This window comes from Wickerhamomyces anomalus (genome assembly GCF_001661255.1).
Source record: "Wickerhamomyces anomalus NRRL Y-366-8 unplaced genomic scaffold WICANscaffold_3, whole genome shotgun sequence".
Lineage (NCBI taxonomy): Eukaryota > Fungi > Ascomycota > Saccharomycetes > Phaffomycetales > Wickerhamomycetaceae > Hansenula > Hansenula anomala.
Genome location: NW_017567112.1, coordinates 1220514 through 1243837, shown reverse-complemented (window position 1 = coordinate 1243837; position 23324 = coordinate 1220514). Strand labels below are relative to the sequence as shown.

General features: G+C 35.0%; 8 protein-coding genes across 8 annotated transcripts; 6 read left to right on the top strand and 2 right to left on the bottom strand.

Moving 5' to 3' along the window:
- Positions 1-248: 248 nt before the first annotated feature.
- On the top strand, positions 249-2572 carry HRD3 (ubiquitin ligase complex subunit HRD3; the record flags this gene model as incomplete). The annotated part of the gene is made up of 2 exons (XM_019184777.1): positions 249-276; positions 330-2572. 2 exons carry the CDS (start codon positions 249-251, stop codon positions 2570-2572), a joined length of 2271 nt encoding a protein of 756 aa, XP_019039297.1.
- Positions 2573-2864: 292 nt separating this feature from the next.
- Positions 2865-3855, top strand: SEC13 (GTPase-activating protein SEC13; the record flags this gene model as incomplete). The annotated part of the gene is made up of 2 exons (XM_019182721.1): positions 2865-2901; positions 2956-3855. Exons 1-2 carry the CDS (start codon positions 2899-2901, stop codon positions 3853-3855), a joined length of 903 nt encoding a protein of 300 aa, XP_019039296.1. The 5' UTR covers positions 2865-2898.
- Positions 3856-3979: 124 nt separating this feature from the next.
- Positions 3980-5026, bottom strand: PNP1 (purine-nucleoside phosphorylase; the record flags this gene model as incomplete). Its single annotated transcript, XM_019180292.1, has 1 exon — positions 3980-5026. Exon 1 carries the CDS (start codon positions 4877-4879, stop codon positions 3980-3982), a length of 900 nt encoding a protein of 299 aa, XP_019039295.1. The 5' UTR covers positions 4880-5026.
- A 430-nt stretch (positions 5027-5456) lies between these two features.
- WICANDRAFT_92205 (ribonucleoside-diphosphate reductase large subunit) lies at positions 5457-8700 on the top strand. The gene is made up of 2 exons (XM_019186352.1): positions 5457-5493; positions 5518-8700. Exon 2 carries the CDS (start codon positions 5888-5890, stop codon positions 8513-8515), a length of 2628 nt encoding a protein of 875 aa, XP_019039294.1. The 5' UTR covers positions 5457-5493; positions 5518-5887; the 3' UTR covers positions 8516-8700.
- Positions 8701-8931: 231 nt separating this feature from the next.
- On the top strand, positions 8932-11036 carry WICANDRAFT_42551 (uncharacterized protein). Its single transcript, XM_019182572.1, has one exon. The coding sequence runs from the start codon at positions 8980-8982 to the stop codon at positions 11002-11004; it is 2025 nt and encodes a 674-aa protein (XP_019039293.1). The 5' UTR covers positions 8932-8979; the 3' UTR covers positions 11005-11036.
- A 99-nt stretch (positions 11037-11135) lies between these two features.
- WICANDRAFT_100346 (uncharacterized protein) lies at positions 11136-13842 on the top strand. The gene has a single exon (XM_019180291.1). The coding sequence runs from the start codon at positions 11207-11209 to the stop codon at positions 13739-13741; it is 2535 nt and encodes an 844-aa protein (XP_019039292.1). The 5' UTR covers positions 11136-11206; the 3' UTR covers positions 13742-13842.
- A 111-nt stretch (positions 13843-13953) lies between these two features.
- Positions 13954-16043, bottom strand: WICANDRAFT_105093 (uncharacterized protein; the record flags this gene model as incomplete). Its single annotated transcript, XM_019180435.1, has 1 exon — positions 13954-16043. Exon 1 carries the CDS (start codon positions 15991-15993, stop codon positions 13954-13956), a length of 2040 nt encoding a protein of 679 aa, XP_019039291.1. The 5' UTR covers positions 15994-16043.
- A 3494-nt stretch (positions 16044-19537) lies between these two features.
- SEC6 (SNARE-binding exocyst subunit SEC6) lies at positions 19538-23072 on the top strand (the record flags this gene model as incomplete). The annotated part of the gene is made up of 2 exons (XM_019184129.1): positions 19538-19599; positions 20865-23072. 2 exons carry the CDS (start codon positions 19538-19540, stop codon positions 22927-22929), a joined length of 2127 nt encoding a protein of 708 aa, XP_019039290.1. The 3' UTR covers positions 22930-23072.
- Between the last annotated feature and the right edge of the window lie 252 nt (positions 23073-23324).

The window sequence follows — 23324 nt, the reverse complement described above, 5'->3', positions numbered from 1 at the left end:
TAAAAGTGAATAGAATTGTACTTACTCGTTTGATTCAAGCTAGTTCATCAGGACACCAGCCAGAGTTCGCGAAATCTCGATAATGCTACGTTTACGCAAACGAGGTCTCTTGATCTTATTAAAAGTAAATCAAATCCCCATATAACAAAACCTAAATATATCCTTATCTGCTCGCTGTCATTATTATAGAGAAATTTCAGCTATTGTTTTGTTGCTCGGTTAGTCGGTTCATTAAAAAAGGTTCAGTCATGAGACTTTGCAAGCTTTTGTTACTAGGTAAGTACTCTCTGCCTCACTCAAAAAACATTGATAAACTAACATACCCAAAGCATCTTCTCTCATCGGAATTACATTAGCAAATGAAGAGCACAATTCAAATCAGCTATTTTCAGAAGCAATAGATATCCTTAGCCACATACCGCAGCAAATTGATAACAGACAATACAATGACGAAAATCAAGTGGTCATAGAACTGCCCATGGATTATAGCTTTGAATTACAGCAAGAGATATACCAATTTGAGATGAAGCACATGTCACCTGAGTTGAAAAAAGCTAGTTTATTGTTAGAAGAAAGCTCATCCTTGAACAATGTTGATGCTACATATTTATTAGCAGAAATGAATCTATATGGAAATTACAGCTTCCCAAGGAATGGAAGTTTAGCACTAAGCTACTACAAGAAAGTTACAGAACTTTCTCAAAATTCAACTGCATATTTTACACTTGGATTCATATACTCAACTGGGTTATTTGGGGAAGTTGAGCAGAATCAAGCGAAAGCCAATTTGTATTATAACTCTGCATTTGATTTAGGGGACCTTAGAGCTGGTATGGTTCTAGGATATAGATATTTGCATGGTATATCAGTACCAATGGATTGTGGGTCTGCATTATACTACTATAGATATGTTGCAAGCCAATTATCAGAATATCTCAAAAAAGGACCAATTGGTGGACCTTCAATTGATAGTTTCTCTATACGGATAGCTGATTTCCAAGGTGGTATCTATGGTAAAAATGTTGGTGAATCTCCTAGCTCCTTGCATAGAAAGGCTTCAAGATATGATGAAGTTTTGATGGGAAGTTCATTAAGCGCTGAAGAGTCATATTACGCTGCACTATACATCAAAGCTCTTGGATACTATGAAGGTAGCTATGTAAAACCAAGAAATTTCAAACGTGCTTTTAAATTGATACTTCATGCAACTGAAAAGGGGTTGAAAGAGCTCGATCTGTTGAGCAAAATTGAACTCAATTATTTGGCTAGATGTTTCCAGAAAGTTGGTCGCATGTATATGAGAGGTGAAGGTGTTGAAATCAATTTTGACGAGGCTCTCAAATATCTTGAGAAATCACTAGAGATACAGCCACTTTCAGCAGCTTATAATGACTTAGGGTTGCTACATGAATTTGGTCCTGAACATTTGAGAGATCCAGCAAAAGCCAAAGATTACTACACTAAAGCATCTACAAACAGCCATCCTAATGGGTTATACAATATTGGTAGAATCTTGGCTAGTGCCGGAAGTCCAAAAGCGTTTGAATATATACAAAAAGCTGCCTTTTCGAGTGATACAAATGCTATCTACGAGTATGCACAAACACTTGAAAATGCTGAAGATTTGGATTCTTGTGATAGAACTGTTATGAGTTATAAAGTTTTTTCAGAAAAGATAGAGCCAGTTATCTCTTCACTTGAATGGGCTTTCAATGAGCTGATCTCCGGAAGATCAGAGAATGCATTAATTGGTTATGCTATGGCTGCCGAACAAGGATTTGAAACTGCCCAATCCTCAGCAGCTTACTTGTTGTATCAACCACCAATGTTGACAGAAGAGGCACCAATTATACCCGAGGAGAGAAAGAAAATGGCCCTTGTTTATTTAACAAGGTCTTCCAACCAATTCAATGTCGATTCCACAGTTTTGATGGGTGACATCTATTTTGCGGATGGTGTGTATGATAGAGCTGTCGCATGTTATGAGGCCGCTTCATCAAGATTATCAAGCCATGCAAGTTGGAATTTAGGGTGGATGTATGAAAATGGTAATGGTGTTGAACAAGATTTCCATTTAGCTAAAAGATACTATGACCTTTCTTTACTTGGACATCCAAAGGCCTATTTACCTGTTCAGTTATCTTTACTAAAATTAAGACTAAGAAGTTTCATCAACAATATCACTGGTGGTAAAGTTAATAGTATAAGTGATGGTGAGGTGAAAAGAACTTGGGCTGACTGGAAGGCTCTTTACAGAAAGATCAGAAGTTCAAGCTCCAATTTCTTTGACGACGATAATGACAATCAAGCAACACATCAAAATGACTTGAATGATATTGGCCCAGGAGGCAACAACAGAGATGCTAATATGATTGATGAAGATACCAGTGAAGACCTGGATGCTATATTAGAGAATGAAGACTTTGTTGTTTTATTATTTTTTGTGATTGTCTTTTTGATCTTCTTTCTTTTGCATATCTACCAACAGAGACAACTTAGACAGAGGCGTGAAAACGGCGAGGCACCAAATGCTCCGAACATTGAGTTCAACTTCCGTGTTGTTGCCATATGATTATTTCTAAAGGATTTTAATGACTTGTATATTGATTTTAATAGGATAAAAAAGATACGCTTCTGTATGTTATGGTTCGCGAATTCATTCTGTATCCGCAGGGTAACCTCTTCGATTTCGCGAATTTTGAACGATCATGGTTTACGTTTTGAAATCGACGTGGTATAATTGAAAATGAGATCAAGAGAAGACAAATTGTCAAATCAATTCAATCACTCACTGGCATTATTAACCTGTGTTACTTCAAAACTCTGGTACTATTTTATTCGCTATTAGTTTGATTTAGTTACAACTTTGATTCCATAAATATATACAAGAAAAACACAATGGTATGTCAACAGGGAATTTGAACACCAATGATGTGAAATACTAACAACTATTAGGTGACGATTGGTAATGCTCATGATGATTTAATCCATGATGCTGTTTTGGACTATTATGGTAGGCGTTTAGCCACCTGTTCATCAGATAAAACAATAAAAATCTTTGAAGTTGATGGAGATGATCATAAACTAATTGAAACATTAAGAGGACATGATGGTCCAGTCTGGCAAGTTAGTTGGGCCCATCCAAAATTCGGTGTGATCTTAGCTTCAGCATCTTACGATGGTAAAGTTTTGATCTGGAGAGAAGAAAATGGAAGATGGTCAATCATTTCAGAACATGCAGTGCATCAAGCTTCAGTGAATAGTGTTTCATGGGCTCCACACGAGTATGGTGCTCAACTATTAGTTACTTCATCTGATGGGAAGATCTCAATTGTTGAATTTAAAGATGATGGTACTACTTCATCAATTGTCATTGATCGTGCACATGCGATTGGTGTTAATTCAGCAACATGGGCTCCACCTGTTTCAGTTGGCTCATCTGTTGAAAGTTCTGTTGAAAAACAACAAGAGCGTAGATTTGTTTCTGCTGGTTGTGATAACTTGGCTAAAATCTGGAAATATAACCCAGATGCCAACACATATGAATTAGAACATACACTAGAAGGTCATACTGATTGGGTTAGAGATGTTGCTTGGTCACCATCAGTTTTAGTTCGTTCATACATTGCTTCAGCATCTCAAGATCGCACAGTTATCATCTGGTCCCAAGAAATTTCAGGTGGTCCATGGAAGAAACAATTATTACAAGAAGAAAAATTCCCAGATGTTGTTTGGAGAGCAAGTTGGTCATTATCTGGTAACATATTGGCGATTTCTGGTGGTGATAATAAAGTTACTTTATGGAGAGAAAGTTTGGAAGGTAAATGGGAATCAGCTGGTCAAATTGATGAGTAACTGGTGTAAATCAGAAAATACAAGTTCATTAATATTAATTGTACAATAAAAAATAAAGCAAACAATGAGCAAAAAATGTTATATTAGTAAGAGTTTTCATATTTCGAATAACAGGTAAAAGTTTCTAAAATTCATTAACTGTAGCTTCGATGATTTTTTGGACATCTAAAGATGCTTGGTTGGCATACTCCAAAACTTCAGCATGACTGGCCATACCTTCATCTAAGGGTTTAGGATTTTCGTCGAAAGCGCTGGCTGGTGGATCAACAACACACTCATTTGTGATTAAACTTAGTGCAAGGACTCTTAATCCACAATGCCTAGCAACAATGACTTCAGGGACAGTACTCATACCAACAGCATCACCTCCCAAGGTTCTAATAACTCTTGACTCAGCTCTACTTTCAAAAGTTGGTCCAGACGCATAAAAATAAGTACCTTCATGGATATTTCTTTCAACTCCTAACTTCTTCTTTTGCTGGAAGAACAATTGTCTCAATTGTAAATCATAAGCATCTGATAATGGTTGAAATCTTGGGCCAAATTTATCAAGATTTGGACCCCTTAGTGGATGCCATCCTGCAAAACCAGGAATATTTATATGGTCATATATGATCATCAAATCACCAGCTTTGAAGTTCGGGTTGATACCACCAGCAGCATTTGTGACAACGACAATTTCAACCCCTAGTTGTTTGGCTAATCTCACTGGAAAAGTTGTTTCATTGAAAGAGTAACCTTCATAAAAATGTAGTCTCCCCACCATACAAACAACTGGGACTTTATTTGATCCGATGAATCCAAATACTAATTTACCAGCATGTCCTGGTACTGTTGATACGCTGAATCCTGGAATCTCTGAGTATGATATCTCTGTTGTATCTTGGAGCAAAGATGAGATTCCACCTAATCCAGAACCACAAATGATCAATGATTTTGGTTTTGATAGGGATTCAGGTATTTTGCTACAAACGAAGGATTTCGCTTTGTCTAATAGATCATAAACTTCTTGGGTGGTAGTCATCTTGAAGCAGCGTTGCTAGGGAATATCGAAGTTGATGTTGACGTTGAAGATAACATTTGATTATTTTGAAGTCTGGTTTTGCAAAACGAATTCGCGATGTTGGGATCAATATGATTTTAGGGCGTAAATAATACTGCTGGTACATCGTTAAGAATAACCATAAGTTGAAGTTTGTTGTGAATTGACAAATAGTTTGTACGTGAGATATATAAGGTATGTCGCAATCAATCCAACGTTTAAAGGTTTCAAGTTTGAGAAGTACTCGATACACTTTCAAGCTTCAGAAATTCAGTGGTGTAATATTTCTGGTTTTTAACACCCCAATATTGGCTCAACAAGACGTCAATGGTGCACACTTCATGGTGCAAGAACACCAATTCACTCTGTATTTCTTTCGTTCTGCTTGGTTTTGTAAGCTGAGCACTGATCATCAGTTTCACACCCGTTGTGTACGTATCTAATCATTACTGGATATAATTTGAAACTTCCAACAACTCAGAAGTTAGGTGTAGTTGTAGATTTGGGGCACAAATCACGAAAATTTAGATAAATGATGAAACGCGTGAAAACGATTTGGATGTATCTGATACTTTTGCAGAAGAGTATAGGATTCAATCAATCTGTGCAGAGGCCTCCAGCCCATTATCATCAACTCATCAACCTCTCATCAACTTCTTCTGGTGTGTCTGATCAGCTCTTGCACAGTGCTAGCAGCCCCATTAATAATCCGCGTCCCTATTTATCAGCTGCGTGTCTGCTTTTGGCGTTGTTTTTGTTTACGTTTTGCTCTTTCCAGACGCGTGTTGACAAATCAAAACACGAAAGTTTCGTGTTTTGTTTTCTTTTGCCGCCCTAAACAACGCGTAAATCGATGGCCGTGATGAAATTTTTGCAAAACACCAAAACACGAAATTTTATATATAAACAAACCGTGTTCTTCTTTTTCGCTCTTTGCTTTGAAACTATTTCCAACACACAAATCTCTTTTCCCATAAACAACAAACAAGAATGTATGTCTTTAAAAGAGATGGTCGCCGTGAACCGGTGAAGTTTGATAAAATCACTGCTCGTATCTCAAGATTGTGCTATGGTTTAGATCCATCCCATATTGACGCTGTTAAAATCACACAACGTATTATTTCAGGTGTCTACGAAGGTGTTACCACTATTGAATTAGATAACTTGGCTGCTGAAACTTGTGCTTATATGACCACTATCCATCCAGATTATGCCACTTTAGCTGCTCGTATTGCTATTTCAAATTTGCACAAACAAACAACAAAACAATTCTCTGCTGTTGTTGAAGAATTATTCCACTATGTCAACCCAAAAACAGACAAACATTCTCCTATGTTATCCCAAGATACTTATGATATCGTTCAAGAATTCAAAGATGAATTAAATTCTGCTATTGTTTATGACAGAGATTTCAACTACAACTATTTTGGTTTCAAAACTTTAGAAAGATCATACTTGTTGAGAGTAAACGGTAAAGTTGCTGAACGTCCTCAACATTTAATCATGAGAGTTGCTATTGGTATCCATGGTAGAGATATCGAAAGTGTTATTGAAACTTATAACTTGATGTCTGAAAGATATTTCACTCATGCTTCTCCAACTTTATTTAACGCTGGTACTCCACATCCTCAAATGTCTTCATGTTTCTTAGTCGCAATGCAAGACGATTCTATTGAAGGTATCTATGAAACTTTGAAACAATGTGCTTTGATTTCCAAAACTGCTGGTGGTATTGGTTTACATATCCACAACATTAGATCAACTGGTTCATACATTGCAGGTACTAATGGTACATCAAATGGTATCATCCCTATGGTTCGTGTCTTCAACAACACTGCTCGTTATGTTGACCAAGGTGGTAACAAGAGACCAGGTGCTTTTGCCTTATATTTGGAACCATGGCACTCAGATATTTTTGATTTCATTGATATCAGAAAGAACCACGGTAAAGAAGAAATTAGAGCTCGTGATTTATTCCCAGCTTTATGGATCTCAGATTTGTTCATGAAACGTGTTGAAAGCAATGCTGAATGGACTTTATTCTCTCCAAATGAAGCTCCAGGTTTAGCTGATACTTATGGTGAAGAATTTGAACAATTATATGAACGTTATGAAAAAGAAGGTCGTGGTAGAAAAACAGTTAAAGCTCAAAAATTATGGTATGCTATTTTAGATGCTCAAACTGAAACTGGTACTCCATTCATGCTTTATAAAGATGCTTGTAACAAAAAAACTAATCAAAAGAACTTGGGTATCATCAAATCCTCAAACTTGTGTTGTGAAATTGTTGAATATTCATCTCCAGAAGAAGTTGCTGTTTGTAACTTGGCTTCCATTGCTTTACCAGCTTTCATTGAAAAATCCACTGATGGTACTTCTCAATGGTATAACTTTGAACGTTTACATCAAATTGCTAAAGTTGTTACCAAGAATTTAAATAAAATTATTGATCGTAACTATTATCCAGTTCCAGAAGCTAGAAGATCAAACATGAGAAATAGACCAATTGCCTTAGGTGTTCAAGGTTTAGCTGATGCTTTCATGATTTTACGTTTACCATTTGAATCTGAAAATGCTAAAGAATTAAACATTCAAATCTTTGAAACTATCTACCATGCTGCTGTTGAAGCCTCTGTTGAATTAGCTCAAAAAGATGGTCCATATGAATCTTTCCAAGGTTCTCCGGCTTCTCAAGGTATTTTACAATTTGACTTATGGGACCGTAAACCAACTTCATTATGGGATTGGGATTCATTAAAATCAGATGTTGTTAAACATGGTTTAAGAAACTCCTTATTAGTTGCTCCAATGCCAACTGCTTCAACTTCTCAAATTTTGGGTTATAATGAATGTTTTGAACCATATACTTCAAACATTTATTCACGTCGTGTTTTAGCTGGTGAATTCCAAATTGTTAATCCATATTTGTTACGTGATTTAGTTGATTTAGGTGTTTGGGATGATGCTATGAAAAATCATATTATTGCTGATAATGGTTCTGTTCAAAACTTACCAAACTTACCAAAAGAATTGAAAGATTTATACAAAACAGTTTGGGAAATCTCCCAAAAAACAATCATTGATATGGCTGCTGATAGAGCTGCTTACATTGATCAATCTCAATCATTAAACATCCATATCCGTGCCCCAACTATGGGTAAATTGACAAGTATGCATTTCTATGGTTGGAAGAAAGGTTTGAAGACTGGTATGTACTATTTGAGAACCCAAGCTGCTTCTGCTGCTATTCAATTCACTGTTGATGCTGCTGTTGCTGCTACTGCTTCATTAAATGTTGCTGATTTATCAAACTTACATCGTCCAACTTATGTTCCAAAAGAAGTCACTTTTGAAGAATCAGATGTTAGCACAAGAGATGGTTCTTCATCTCCAAGAGATATTACCACTGCCGCTACTAGTGTTGCTTCATTATCCTTAGAAGATTCAAAACCTCTTCCAGTTCCATCTCCTCAAGCCCAACCAATCGCTGAAGAACCAAAAGAGGAAGAAAAAGCTGCTACTGATGCTGATGCTGAAGAAGACCAAGATATCTTTAGTTCAAAAGTTATTGCCTGTGCTATCAACAACCCAGAAGCTTGTGAAATGTGTTCCGGTTAAGCACATATAACATACTGATGATGAGTTTTTGTATTTTAAGGTTTTTTTTTCACTATTGTTGTCTTTTATGGTTGATTTGTTCGGTTGTTTGTTTTTCACACTCTTTTTCTAAAAATAATGTTCACTTCCTCTTTTTGTCACTATTTGGATGATGATGATATTATCCTTTGTCATTTGGATTACATTTAGGGTCTTATATAATATTTTCATAAATTTAATGGTCATAATTAATTAAAACAGTACGTAGAATTTCTTTATGATCTGCCAAACAGCCTGGCTTTTTCGCGGAACCCTGGAAAGTGAAAATTATACCGTACCTACCGCGAACAATAAAAATGGAACTGCAAAATTGCTGGACAATAGAAATTTTTCAAGACAAGCTGAAACTGACATTGAAAAGTAATTGATATCGGATTGAAAACCTATTTGTATCATCTATAATTCAAGTGAAGGAGAATCGAATCATGTCTAGAGATGTCGAGAGTGGCTACATTGAGAGTGAATTACCGAGTAGCAAAGACTCTTTCGAGATAGAACTCGAGGAGTTGAACAATGATCCAAATAAACCAACCCATTCAAAACCAACATCTAGTCGAAATGCTGGCCATATAAGACTAGATGATAATACATATTCAAATGATCAAAAGACAACCGTCTCAAAGTTTTTACACAAAGTTTGGTATGGTCCTGATGAACCTTCAGATAATCCACCCAATTTTACTAGCCCATTACTAATAAAGCTAGAGGAATACCCAAGATATTATAAAAATAGATTCAAAAGAATGAGTGGTCTCATATTGGTTATTTATTGCTTTCTATGGGCGAGTCTCGACTATTCAATCTTACTTCCTCAATTTACAATGTCACCAAGTTTGAAAGGAAGCAATGAAACAATAGTTACATTATCATGCACGGGCCAACAATACTTCTGGAAAGGCAAAAATGGCAAGTGTGGTCTTAATGGTGAATTATGTACCCCTTTTGAAGATAGAGATGTGATTGTGAAATGTCCAGCACTCTGTGATCGTGGTGGTTGGACTTATTCTGCTACTCCAGTGGGCGATGAAATGGTCAAGTATACAGGTTATACAATTGGTGGTGGTAGTAAAGAACCGGATGAAAAAGATAAAGATACTTTAACATATCCATACAGAGCAGATTCTTTCCCATGTGGTTCCGCTGTTCATGCTGGTGTTTTGTCCCCTTTCTTTGGTGGTTGTGTCAAAGTTTCATTTGTTGGTTCACAATTGTCATTCAATTCCACTATGGGACATTATGGAACCGATTTTTCAGTTCCATTTCCATCATTTTTTCCATCTTCATTTGTTTTCAAAAATTTACCTAATGGGTTGTCGGGCTGTTATGATTGGAGACTCTTGATCTTATTTATAAACATCATATTGGGGGGTCCAGTTGTGTATTTAGCTGATGGGTTGGTCAGTTATTGGATTGTCAATCTAGTTGGATATTGGACTATTCTACTTTCACTGGATCCCCCTGTCATTGTTGACCCAGAAGATCCAGAAAGCGTTGCCACTCTTTTCTCTATTGGTTTCCAAAGATTGCTACCTTTATGTTTTGTTCTATATACTCTTTGGAAAATATGTACAAAGAGAACATTCTCAGAGCCAACTTCCCCTGTGGTCAAGCTGTTCTTGTGGTATCCTCTCTTTTGGTTAGGTGTTGCTAACAATTTGACTTTTGATAGATTACCAGTTGATAGACTGACTCCTAAAGATTTGAAAGAACAACCCGGAGGATTGATTGCAGTACTATCTATTTTCAGTACAATCATCACTTGTGCTATAATCCAAGCATATAAATTATGGAAATCTGGAAGATTTCAAAAATACTTCAAGATTTATATTACTTTTATCATTAGTATATTGGTGTTTGCAATGCTCCCTGGACTTTCTTTGAGAATACACCATTACATTTTGGCACTGGTGTTGATTCCTGGATGCGCAACTAAAGGGTTCTCGGCATTTATGTTTCAAGGCGTGTTGCTTGGATTGTTTTTATCTGGTATTGCAAGATGGGATTTTGCGTCAATTTTGGAAACTGAAAGATGCTTACTGAGAGAGGAGGCTGGTGGATCTTTGGAACCTCCAACATTCAACAACTATACCGATGGCTTAGTTTCATGGACTGATCATAATGAAACTGCGGTCATCATAAAAGGAGAGCCAAAGTCACCACATGACCAATTATTTGGATACTCATTAGTGATTAACGATATTGAAAGATACGTCGGGAACCAAACAAAAATCAATATTGATGAATTGATCAATGAAAACCAGGACTTCAAAGATCTTGTCGAAGATTCTTTGGAGAAAAATGCTGATTCGAATGGGGATATTACGCTTTTCTTGAGATTAGGTAAATCAACAATTGATTCGCACAGAGAAACTAGAGGTGATTATACAAGGGCTGCTATTCTTAAATGGCCAAGTGGCAACTGGACTGCACCATGTGAGGGACTTTCATGATGGTGTTTTTATGGTGAATATATAGATTAAAGGGTTTTGATTTTGGTTTGATTTTGTAATTGGCTATTATCTTTCTGGCCCTAACACGTTTTCTTGCGGTCCCAACCAGTAAGTTTTTTTTTCGCGGTATTGTAATGGTGTAAAGTTCAAAATTTACTTTTGTAGTTCATTTGAGTGTTTACTCAACCAGAAGTGAAGCCATATGAGTTTGTTCAAGAAGCGTAAAGATCATAGACAAAGAGATAATGATATTTGGGAGAAAAACAGGCTTCAAACAGCCGGTACGATCCAAAAAGGCGATCTAGATCTGGATTTTGAGGATACTTCAGAACCAACAGTTCAACTATCAACACATCATTTGACACCTCCTTTCCTTACAGGAACCAATGTTTTCACAACCCAAAGAGATCCAATATCGCCTGTTAGAGACCCTCAGAGTGATATTGCCATAGCAGCTAAAAGAGGAAGCGCCTTGGTTCAACAGCGAAGACAACAAAGAGAACGGAAAAGCAAGGCGAAAGATGCAGCTAGTTTAGTTGGATCGGTTATTGGTGAAGTTCTTGGGGTTGATCAACAAAAGAATCAATCAGATGTTAATAAAAATAGTAAATTTAATAACCTGCCCAAAGAGAATGGTAATGGTGATGACGTTGAGGCAGAGATTGGAACTAAACTTTCAATAGAGGAGCAGAGGAAAACATTACCAGCATATGCTGCAAGAGATGATGTACTCAAAATGATACGAGATAACCAAGTGGTTATTGTTATCGGTGAAACAGGTTCTGGTAAAACTACTCAGCTTACTCAGTTTTTAAATGAAGATGGATATGGAAGATTAGGTATGATTGGATGTACCCAACCAAGAAGGGTTGCTGCTGTCAGTGTTGCCAATCGTGTTGCTGAAGAAATGAATGTCAAAGTTGGTGAAGAAGTTGGTTATGTTGTTCGTTTCGAAGATGTCACTTCTCCGAAAACCATCATCAAATATATGACTGATGGTATTTTACTAAGAGAAACATTAGTTGATTCTGACCTTGAAAAATATTCTTGTATCATAATGGATGAAGCACATGAAAGAACATTAAGTACTGATGTTTTAATGGGGTTATTCAAAAACTTGTTGGCTAGAAGACGAAATTTGAAATTGATTATCACATCTGCTACCATGAATGCTGATAGATTTTCAAGATTTTTTGGAGATGCTCCACAATTTACAATCCCTGGAAGAACATTCCCAGTGGATATTATGTTTTCTAAATTCACTGTTGAAGATTATGTTGAAAGTGCTGTTAAGCAAGCTTTGACTATCCATTTACAGTCCGGACCTGGTGATATATTAATCTTTATGACAGGTCAAGAAGATGTTGAAGTAACTTGTGAAGTTTTGGCTGATCGACTAAAGCAGTTGGATGACCCACCACCGTTAGAGATTTTGCCTATTTATGCATCATTACCTGCAGAACAACAACAAAAAATATTCAAAAAAACAAAATCCGGTTATAGGAAAGTTGTTGTTGCAACCAACATTGCAGAAACATCATTAACTGTTGATGGTATTTCTTTTGTTATTGATCCTGGTTATTCAAAACTAAAGGTTTATAATGCAAGGATTGGATTAGAAAGTTTAGCAATAACACCAATTTCGGTTGCAAATGCAAATCAAAGAGCTGGTAGAGCTGGTCGTACAGGTCCTGGTAGTTGTTATAGATTATACACCGAGAAGGCTGCTAGAGAAGAAATGTATCCACAAACTGTTCCTGAAATTCAAAGAACCAATTTAGCAAATACATTGTTGTTATTGAAATCTTTGGGTGTTGATGATTTGATAAAATTCCCATTTTTGGATCCACCACCGAAAGAAACCATTACGGCTTCTTTATATGAGCTATGGTCTATTGGAGCTTTAGATAATTTTGGTAAGCTTACACCATTAGGTAGACAAATGGCACAATTTCCAATTCAACCAGCTTTATCCAAATTGTTATTAATTGCTTCACAAAATGGGTGTTCTGAAGAAATGGTTATAATTGTTTCAATGCTATCGGTTCCTAGTGTCTTTTATAGACCTAAGGAAAGACAAGAAGAGTCTGATTTATCAAGGTCTAGATTTTTCGTTCCAGAATCAGACCATTTGACATTATTGAACGTTTATTCTCAGTGGAAGGCAAACAATTTTTCAGATTTTTGGTGTAAGAAGCATTTCCTTCATTCAAAGTCTTTAAAGAAAGCTAAAGATATAAAGGAACAAATTGAATTAATTATGAAATCCAACAAAGTCCCTGTCACTTCATCTGGATATGAATGGGATGTTGTCAGGAAATGTATTTGTTCTGGGTATTTTTACCAGGCAGCAAAAGTTCATGGCTTTGGGGAGTTTGTCAACTTGAGAACAGGTATGAAGTTACAATTACATCCAACCTCAGCACTATTCGGAATGAGTGACCTGCCACAATATGTTGTGTATCATGAATTAATGCTAACAACCAAAGAATATATATCTACTGTTACTGCGGTTGATCCCTTATGGCTTGTTGAGTATGGTGGTGTGTTTTATTCTGTGCGGGATAAAAAGAACAAAGACAATGGTTTCAAGAAGAGAAAGATTGAAGAAGAATTAGAAAGGGATGCTAAAAGCTATGAAGAGGAAAAGAGCAAAGCCAAACTGAAAACAACAAAGAAGTCTAAACCTGTTGTAAATATTGGGGGTAATCTGAATAGAAGAAGGAGAGGGTTTTAGTGGAAAGATACATTCAAAGCTCTAATGAATCATGAATATTACGTCAATTCTGAAATTTGTAGCCTTTGGAGACTTCATAAATAAGGCATATAACACGGAATCTCAATACAATAATCAAATCATAAGGTGATATTTTCATTCAGTTATATAAAAAATCAATACAAACTAAGCAATGCAGAACATTGACATAACCAACTGTCCTGTCAACTACACTATTGGATAACCTTTTTCTCAAGTTTTTTGAGTGCTTTCAAGTCAGCACGTAATGAACTTTCAGATTGAACCTCAGAATATTTGGCATACGAAAAATCAATGAAATAGAAGTTTCCATCTTGGTAAAACACATTAGATAACTTAATATCTAGATTTGAGATACCAGCTTGATGTAGGAGCTTTAATTGTTGTTCTCCTTTCTTGAAGTGTGAACTTTCTGAAGGTTTTCCTTTCAATTCACTCATAAGAATATACCTACCGCAGGTGAAAAAAATGTCATTTTCAGACCTTTGTTGTGATAGTGAAAGTTTTATAAAGTCACCTTCATGATTAGGTTCATAAATTGCTGGTATGTTGATGATGTTGTTACTCTTCGATCTTGTTAACAGTTGAGTGGTTGGATTGTAGCTTTTCTTATTGAATTGTTCAATCTGTTCAAAAATTGCTAACTCATGATCTCTTGATGAATCAATTTGAATCATAGTGTTTCTCTTGAATATATCAGACTCGTCTTGACCGTAAGACCATCTTATTGGATCATAAATCTTGACAATGACTTTTTCATTGTTTTCTGAGCTGTGAGTATTGTATGTCTTGAATTTAATCTCTTTGGTGAACTTTGGGAAGATCGCATTTAGCTCCTCAGTTCCAAAACAAAACACCTGACTATTAAAATGAAAACCTATTTGGATTGGTTGAAACTCACCTTGATAGTTTATTTCTGCAGAACATTGGTATTCAATGTTGGATTCATAAAATCTGTTGGCGTGTTTTCTCAACATATCAGCTATTTGCCTTTGGGATTTGGACAGTAGATACTTATAAAATCTCATCATTTCTCTGGAACTGTTGAAGGTTTCTCGTTTCATGTTGTGATGCAGTTTGGATACTAACTTCATCAAAAATGTCAATCCTGCTGCATGAGGGTGATCACCTGTTGGAAATGTTGAATACATTTTCAAATGTAGTGGAACTTCAAAATCATTTTGGATTTCGCCAATATTAAATAGTTTTCTGGATTCAAGATTGGGACTCTGGACATCACTGGCTATATTTGACGCAACACTTTCATGGGCCTTAATTGAGACGCCAATTTCTAGGCACAAAGCATTTATGCCGTCAAATAGAAAGCCAACCTTTGATTCTGTTCCACACATATATGCAAAAACTTGATTCAAAAATTTGGAATTTTTACCCTCGCTAATGGACGTGTAAATTGGTTGACAGTTATATGATTTTAGTTCAATGGGAATTGAAAAAAGTTCTTGTCCATCATTAATAGCATGATCAATAAATCTAAAAGCAAAATCTGGAAACAATCTAATGGAAGTTGTATCATTACCTTGGTTCAGCCTCTCCACTGTTACTGGAATTGATGGAGTCTGAAGAAAAAAGCACGTATGATTTGCTGTAGACAATTGTAACAACATTGAAGCAATTCTGAGCACGAAAGTTTTTGTAAAGGTAACACTAGTTGTTTCATTGATTGGCTCCTCGAAACCTGGTTCATTCAAAAAATAGCTGTTACAAACACCTTCCAATGATTTAAGTAGATAGTACAAACGATCACTATCCAAAACACCGGATAATTGATCTATATTTGAGCATAGACTTTGATAAAAATCATCAAATTGACTTAAATCTTCATCTGATATTTCCGTGTCACCAACATAATTTGTTTTGAATTTAATTCTAGCCAGTATGGCATCTGTAAGCATATTCTTTGTTCCATCAGCTTGTGTTTTCTCTATTCCCTCAAATCCCTGGATTGAATGTAAAAACATACAAGGAAAGACCAATACAAACTTGATGAGCAATTTGATTGCCTTAATGCGATCACCATCGATTTCACTTGAGCGGTATGTCTGTGATTGGATGATGAATTTCCCGTACCATGTTCTGATTGACTCAAAAGAAACTTCTTCAATATTTGCATCCTTCAAATAATCTCGAAAGTTGATATTATAGACTTTGGAACGGTCATTGAGAAACTTTTCTGCAACTAATGCAGCATCAACGGCGCTGGTAACCTCATTCATTATACCAGAAGTAGTAGCTTGGGTTGTTTGGAGATGAGGTGACGTTGAAGTGTTGAAGGTGATAAAAGTTCATGACACATTTTAGTTGACACATTTGAGTTGACACATAATTTGCTCATATGTAAAATATGCTGCAGTTCTCAAAGTACAGCTATAGCGGGTAATTTAAGTTTATGTCAAACTCTACTGTGTCACTAGCTTAACTATGAGAGTCAAATTTTTACTATGGGAAATTTCGCGCTACCGGTCTATGTAGCGCGCTGCTGTTTTTTAGAGTCGATGACGTCGATATTATTATTTAGGGCGAGAAACTTCGACGAGTTTTCAGAGTACAATTCTGGTGCAATTGAAAATAGCGAATATGGCCTTTAAATTTAGTCTTGAAGTACGACTACACTGTATAAATTTAAGGATACTAATCAAAAACACATTTTGCAGAACGTAACATCTTCATATCATTGGAATAACAAACCGTCTGAAAATTGAAGCTTAAAAACATTCAAATCAACTTTCAACTATGGTACAAACGCACGTATGATCCACTGGATAATGGCGTATATCTCTTGGTTTCAGCATCCATTACTACGGCTTTGTGGTCAAAAACTTCGTATTTGTGTCAGGTTCCACAAAAACGATAATTGTTTCTGTGGCAGAGGGCCAAAAATATATAAGAGTTGACAAATACCAAATCCTTTCAACTTTCAACCACCAACTCCTAATCCTCATCCTTCATCATTTATCATCTGGTATTCATCATGCTCATGCATTGGCTGGCTGGTTCTTATCCAGAGCTGGTTGTTTGGTTTCCTATGTGTTGTTGGTTTCATCTTTCAGTGTTGGTGGCTGCTGCTTTCTTTTCCAGAGGCTTGTTTGAAATTAGAGTTATTCACTGTGTTTGGTTATGATTGGTTGGTAGTAGGGACTGGGGTAACTTGGAGCTCGCTGCTTATATTCTTTTTTGAAGGTTTTTGAAACTTGTTTTCTTTAACTGGATAATTAATCATTTGATGGATCTGATTTTCAATACACCACCTTTGATTTATCAAAGTTTGAATTTCGTTGAAGTCTTTTGAAGGTATGACCCTTACTCTTAACCTCCCACTATAAGTCTGAATGATTGGTCTGGATGATTTGCTTTTGAAGTTTTGAACTTTTGTGAGATTCTGAGATTTCAATGATTCAATTTAAGGATTTATTCATTCTACCCTCCAAGATTAGTCTGCACATACTCCTAGTGATAATTCTTTGGGATGACAAGTGCTCCTAGGGCTGTTTTTGGTTTTTGGTTTGTTGTTGATGATGAGTTGTATTGCTGTTCACTTTGCAAAGTTTATCTTTCGCTCATTTACTTTTGGTGTTTCATTCATGTTCCAGACTTTGATGATGATGATGATGATGTTGATTGTCTATGTTCATGTTTTGTTGAATCCAATATTAGGTTTAATCCAGTGCAATTCATCGTTGTACTTTGGATCCATCTTCTGATGGTACTTTTGTTGTTGCTGTTGTTTCAGTTGTTTTATTCTGTTTTGTTCCATTTGATTCTGTTTCTCAGTTGACTTGCCTTTTCTGTTTTTGTTGTTTTGAACTTTTCAAGTTGATGGTTCTTTTGTTCTTGCCAATGTTGTTGTTCAAGCTTCATTTGTCACTGGTTTCTCGTTGATTAGGGCCCAATCAACTTTAATAGAGTAAATCCAGGTTCTTTCTAAGAATAGTTTGACATTTGAAGATTGGTGGATTTTGATTTCCATTTGTTGTGCCATTTGTTTTGCCATTCTTTTTGATCCTATTGTTGTTTTCATTGGCATTTGAGTTGGTTTATTGTTTAAGTTGTTGTTTATATGCTATTCATTCATTTGTTCCTGTTGTTTCATTTTGATGTTCCATTTGTTCTTTCCATTTGTTCACTTGTTCTTTCCATTTGTTCTTTTGTTGTTCCAGTTGTTGTTGTTCATTCTTTTGTTCATGTGATACATTATTGATGTTTCATTTTCCAGTTGTTGATGTCCATTGTTGTTCCATTTTCTTGCACCATTTCTTCTGTTGTTTTGTTCCATTTGTTTCAGTTCTTTTACCATCTTTGCTGCATTTGTTGTTTCCATTGTTGCTCCGTTTGTTGTTTCATTTTTTCATCTTTGTTCCAGTTGTTCTTCCATTTGTTCCTGTGCATTTTTTTGTTCCATTTGTTGATCCATTTGATTTTTTGGTGTTCCATTTCTTCTGTTGGTTTTTCCATCTTTTTTTCAGTTGTTGTTGTTCATGGTTTTGTCCATCTGATATATTATTGTCCTTTCATGTTCCAGTTGTTGTTCCAGTTGTTTTTTCCATCTTTGTTCCATTTGTTCTTTCCATTTGTTGTTCAATCTTTCATCTATGTGATAAATTATTGTTGTTTCATTTTCCAGTTGTTGTTCCATTTTCTGATCTCCATTAGTTGTGTTTTCACCAGTGTTCCATTTGATCCATTATCATCAATCCATGTTCCAGTTGTTGTCCCATGTTTTGGTCTCCATTGTTGTTCCATTTTGTTATTCCATTTATTGTTTTGTTCTATCTATTGTTTTCCATTTGTTGTTCCATTTGTTGTTGTTTGTTGATTTGTTCATTTGATTTATTGGTCTATTATGGTCGCTTCATGTTCCGGTTGTTTATTCCATCTTTGTTCCTTTTGTTTATTCCGTCATTGTTCCAGTTGTTGTTTCCATCAGTGTTTCATGTTCCAGTTATTGTTCCATCTGCTATTCCATCTGTTGTTCCATTTGGTTTTCCATTATTGGGGTTGTTGTTGTTCCATTTTTGATTTCTATTGTTCCAAGTGTTGTTGTTCCAAGTTTTGTTTTGTTTCCATCTGTTTGTTGACTTTTTTACAATTGTCATTTGCTGGTGAGTTTCCAAGCTGATCTTGTTGTTGTTGTTGTTGTTGTTGTGTTCCAGTACAGTTGGGTATTCGTTGTTGACGTTTGGTGGTTGATAGTTGATTGATTGATTGATAGTCTCTGGTTTCTACATTGTTTTAGGAGTGAACAATTTTACAGAATAAATCCAGCTGTTATTTTTAACAGAATGACTTGAGATTGATTAATAGGAGGAGAAGATACAAGAGAGTATAAAAAAAGAGTTTTTTTGTCTTGTTGTTATTACCATTGAGATTTCAATAGCATTAGGATTTCATTAGTCACTGGTTTCTCGTTGATTAGGGCCCAATCAACTTTAATAGAATAAATCCAGATTCATTTTATGAATAGTTTGACTTTTGAAGGTTGGAGGTTACTGGTTTCTACATTGTTTTAGGAGTAAGCAATTTTACAGAGTAAATCCAGGTTCGTTTATGAACAGTTTAACTTTTGACTTGATGCCTAAAGATTGCTAGCCAGGTTTCCAAAAAAGATTCTTCAAACATATGAGTTTGCTTTTCAAGCTTACAATTCTTGTTGTTGATATCCAAACAAACTGGTTTGAAATCTCAAATATTCTATTGTTTCATTGGTATTGGTAATTAAGTGGAGGGAAAGAAGGGTAGGATGGCGGGCTCTTTCTCTTCAGTATGATTTATGTTTATTGTTTATTAAGGATGGATGAGTTAGAGATTAATGATTATGTTGACCTGTGTTTTGTTTGTTGAGAATATTCTTGATTGTCTATTGTAGTATTGTAGCCCTTCTGATCTTGGTTCAACAGGAAGTCATCTGCCAAATAAGAAGGTGAAGTAAATGGTATAACGCATAGGTATCTTTTGATCGGTTACAAAGAGTAAGACTTGAATATCATATGGTAAAGAACTTTCAAAGCACCTGTTCTGAGCTTGAAGAAGTACATAACTTGGACTAAAGCTAATGCTAGATACGTTCTGTAGCTCAATGTTGTAGATGACTAGACGGACATTTGCGCTCTGCAAACCTAACATCAAGAGAATAAGCACGTGACAGGTGAGCAGTCCAGAGTTAAAACGGATGACTCTGTCTGCAGAAGTCAAAAGTTTTGTATGTGAAATCCAACAGAGTCACAAAAAGTTTGAAATTGATGGTTTTTCGAAGATGTTTCATGAATTTCCCCAGACCCTCAGCTCTTTATTAAAGTGTGTTAGTAATCCATTACGTAATTTTTGAACCAAACGAATCATCGGCAATCTTATTAATCTTTGTGATGTTGTCTTTCAATTCACGAATGTCATCTTGGCATATATTCAATGAATTGATATCTTCTATTGTGCTTTCCAATTGTGCTTGTGATTGTGATTTCAATTGAACATCGATTGATGATTTCTCTTTTAATAGTTGTTCTTTTAATGTTTCCACTTTATCCAAATCATCTTCTGTTCTTAGTAGCTGAGAGATGTTCTGGAGAACAATGGGAAGGTTTGGCGATGTGGTTGCCATAATATCAGCGATCCTGTATTTTTTGATAAGAGTGGAATCAGTTGTACTTCAACAACCAGCTATTGGATTGTTTTGATCTTGACGTATAACGAAGGATTTGAATTTCCGCGAATAAAAGGGCAGTTGCGAAATCTGCAAAACGCATTCGCGATAAATCACAATTTCGCGAACTCGTTCTGTGATTCATATTAACGTACACCACAGTGACACTTTCATAACGCTGGGTTCTTCTCAGGTTATCCGGTCTCAAGTACTAGCCCAAACAAGACAGGTAGTAACACAGCAATTATTTTGAAATCAAATATTTTGAGATAAATCCAAACCCTGTGGCTCTATATAGCTTAGTAAGTAATTAGAAAATACAGGTATATTTTTGTAAAAAAAAAAACGTCGTACAATCAATTGAAGAAATCACACAAAACCACAAAACCACAAAACCAAAATCTACTAATTATTAGAATATTAATTCTTTGCGCCCACAAAAACAATTAAAAGATATGAATTGATTAATAAAATTACTAAAATTCATGAAATTTTCGATCAAAGTACAGACATTGTGGAGAATATAAGCTCTTTTAATAATAATTTGCAAGAAGTTGAAGAATTGATCGAGACTGAAGATTATGAGAATGTTGATATTGATTTTGAAATTCCTTCATTATTAGAAATTCATTACAAATTGAATAAACTGAGGGATTTCCAAGAAAGACTATTATTATTGAGTGATAGCTCTAATGAGGATCATAAATTTATTGTTAAAAGAGTTGTTTCTAGGATCTATGATGTTATTAAGAAATTTGATAAATTGCTAGAGAATATTATAATTGGATTGGTTGAATCTGTCAAGATTAATAACAATAGTTTGGTTATTAGATTGGCAAAGATTATTGACTTTGAAGAACGTGAAGATACCAAGATTGATGCTTTGAAAGGAATAATTTCCAAGAATTCTAAAAACAATTCCCAAAATAGTCTATTTGAACAAATTGTTAATGGAACAATTAAAGGACGTACAACTGCAAGAAACTATAAACAATTCTTCATTGATAAAGTGGAAGAAAGTATCCATGAGATATTTCAAAATTGCTATGAAACTTACAAACAAAAGGAAAATATGTTTGAAATTCTAGATAATTTAGATTGGGTGTTTCATGATTTGATTTGTGTTAAACAAGATTTAGTTAAATTAGTACCACCAAGATGGAATATTTTCACAGTTTATTATGATTTTTATTACAGAGAACTAAACATTCTTATAAATAAATTGATTGAATCAGAACCAGAAACGTTGATAATTTTGGAAATTCTTGATTTTGATAATAAATTTAAAGATATAATGATTTCAGAATTTGGTTTCACAAAGCAAGAAAATAAATCAATAATAGGGGATGTTGAGAAAGAGAAGTTATTATCAGATTATTTGAATCTAATTGTTTTGAAAATGAATGAATGGATGTTTAATTTACAAAAAACTGAACATGAAGTTTTCAGATCAAGAATTCAAGCACCAGAAGTTGATTCGGAAAATTTATATGCACTTGAAGGTACCAAGATTGTTTTCCAAATGTTTACACAACAATGTGATGTTGCCTCAGGTTCAGGACAGGGGAAAATATTAGCAGGAGTTGTGGAAGAGTTTGGTGGGTTACTGATAAAAAGACAAAGTAAATGGGGTGAATTGATCAAGAATGAAGTTCAAAAATTATTAACATTGAATAATAAGAGTAAAAAAGATGTTGGAGTGGATGGTGTTAATGATGATGATAAAGTTCCACCGGGTTTAATTGAATATTTAATTGCCCTAGCTAATGATCAAATGAGAGGTGCTGATTATACAGAAGCCATTTCAAATAAGTATGGTGGCATGGTTAGTTCAAAATATTCCACCATTATTCATAATGCATTGGAGAAAGTTATTGATGGGTTTGCTAATTTGGCAAAACAGTGTTGTGATGCTTTAATTGTAATTATCTTTGATGATTTGAAAATTGCATTGGATGAAATTTTCTCAAAAGATTGGTATAATTCCAATTATTCTCAACAAGTTTCTGATACATTGTATGAATATTTGGGTGACTTGAAGCAAAGTATGAATTCGTATTTATTTGAAATATTGAGTGAAGAAATTGTGGAGGAGACAGTTTTAAGATATTTGAGCAATTTGAATAAAGATGTCAAATTTAAGAATAATAATGATAAATTTGTTAATTCAGTGAAAAGAGATTTTGAAATTTTCTATAAATTATTCATCAATTTCATTGATCAAGAAATAATTGAATCCAAATTTAGAATTGTGGAAGATTTTATGGATTTAAGTACAGAGACAAATGATGATCATATTGTGGAATTATGGATTCAACTAGTTTCAAAATTCAATGACATTTCAATTGATTTCTTAGCATTGATATTAAAGGCAAGAAAAGATATAGATTCCACTCCATCCAAGGCAATTTTATCCAAGAGTAAAATTGAACAGGATAAATTCTTACAAGAAAATCAATATGAATTAACACCTTCATTTATGAATAGATTTGTGGTCACCAAGAAGCTAAAGAAATAAAGAACCAGTCATTTATGTCTTTTATGCTCAATGTCTGTAGTTTCATTTCACGTAAATAACATTCAAGATCAAGTCATAATCTTCCAAAAGATCAAATTTCAAAGTATAATACCCATCGGTTGATTCGGTGAACAAGAACCCTGCACTTTGTTTAACATTGTCCTTGATGTTCTTTGCCACTATAGTAGAGTTTAGGATTACTTTATAATCAATTGTCTTTGGCTGTAATTCTTTTAATATTAAACTTGTTATCTTGGATGAAATGTCATTAACGTTGCTTTCTTTTAATTCATCAAGGAGTCTTGTGACTGTTGATTTGAGTTCTTCTTCTGTGAATGGCTTTATGAAGGTTAGAGCTAGAGCTAATGAGTTCATCTGGATATACATACAGCAGA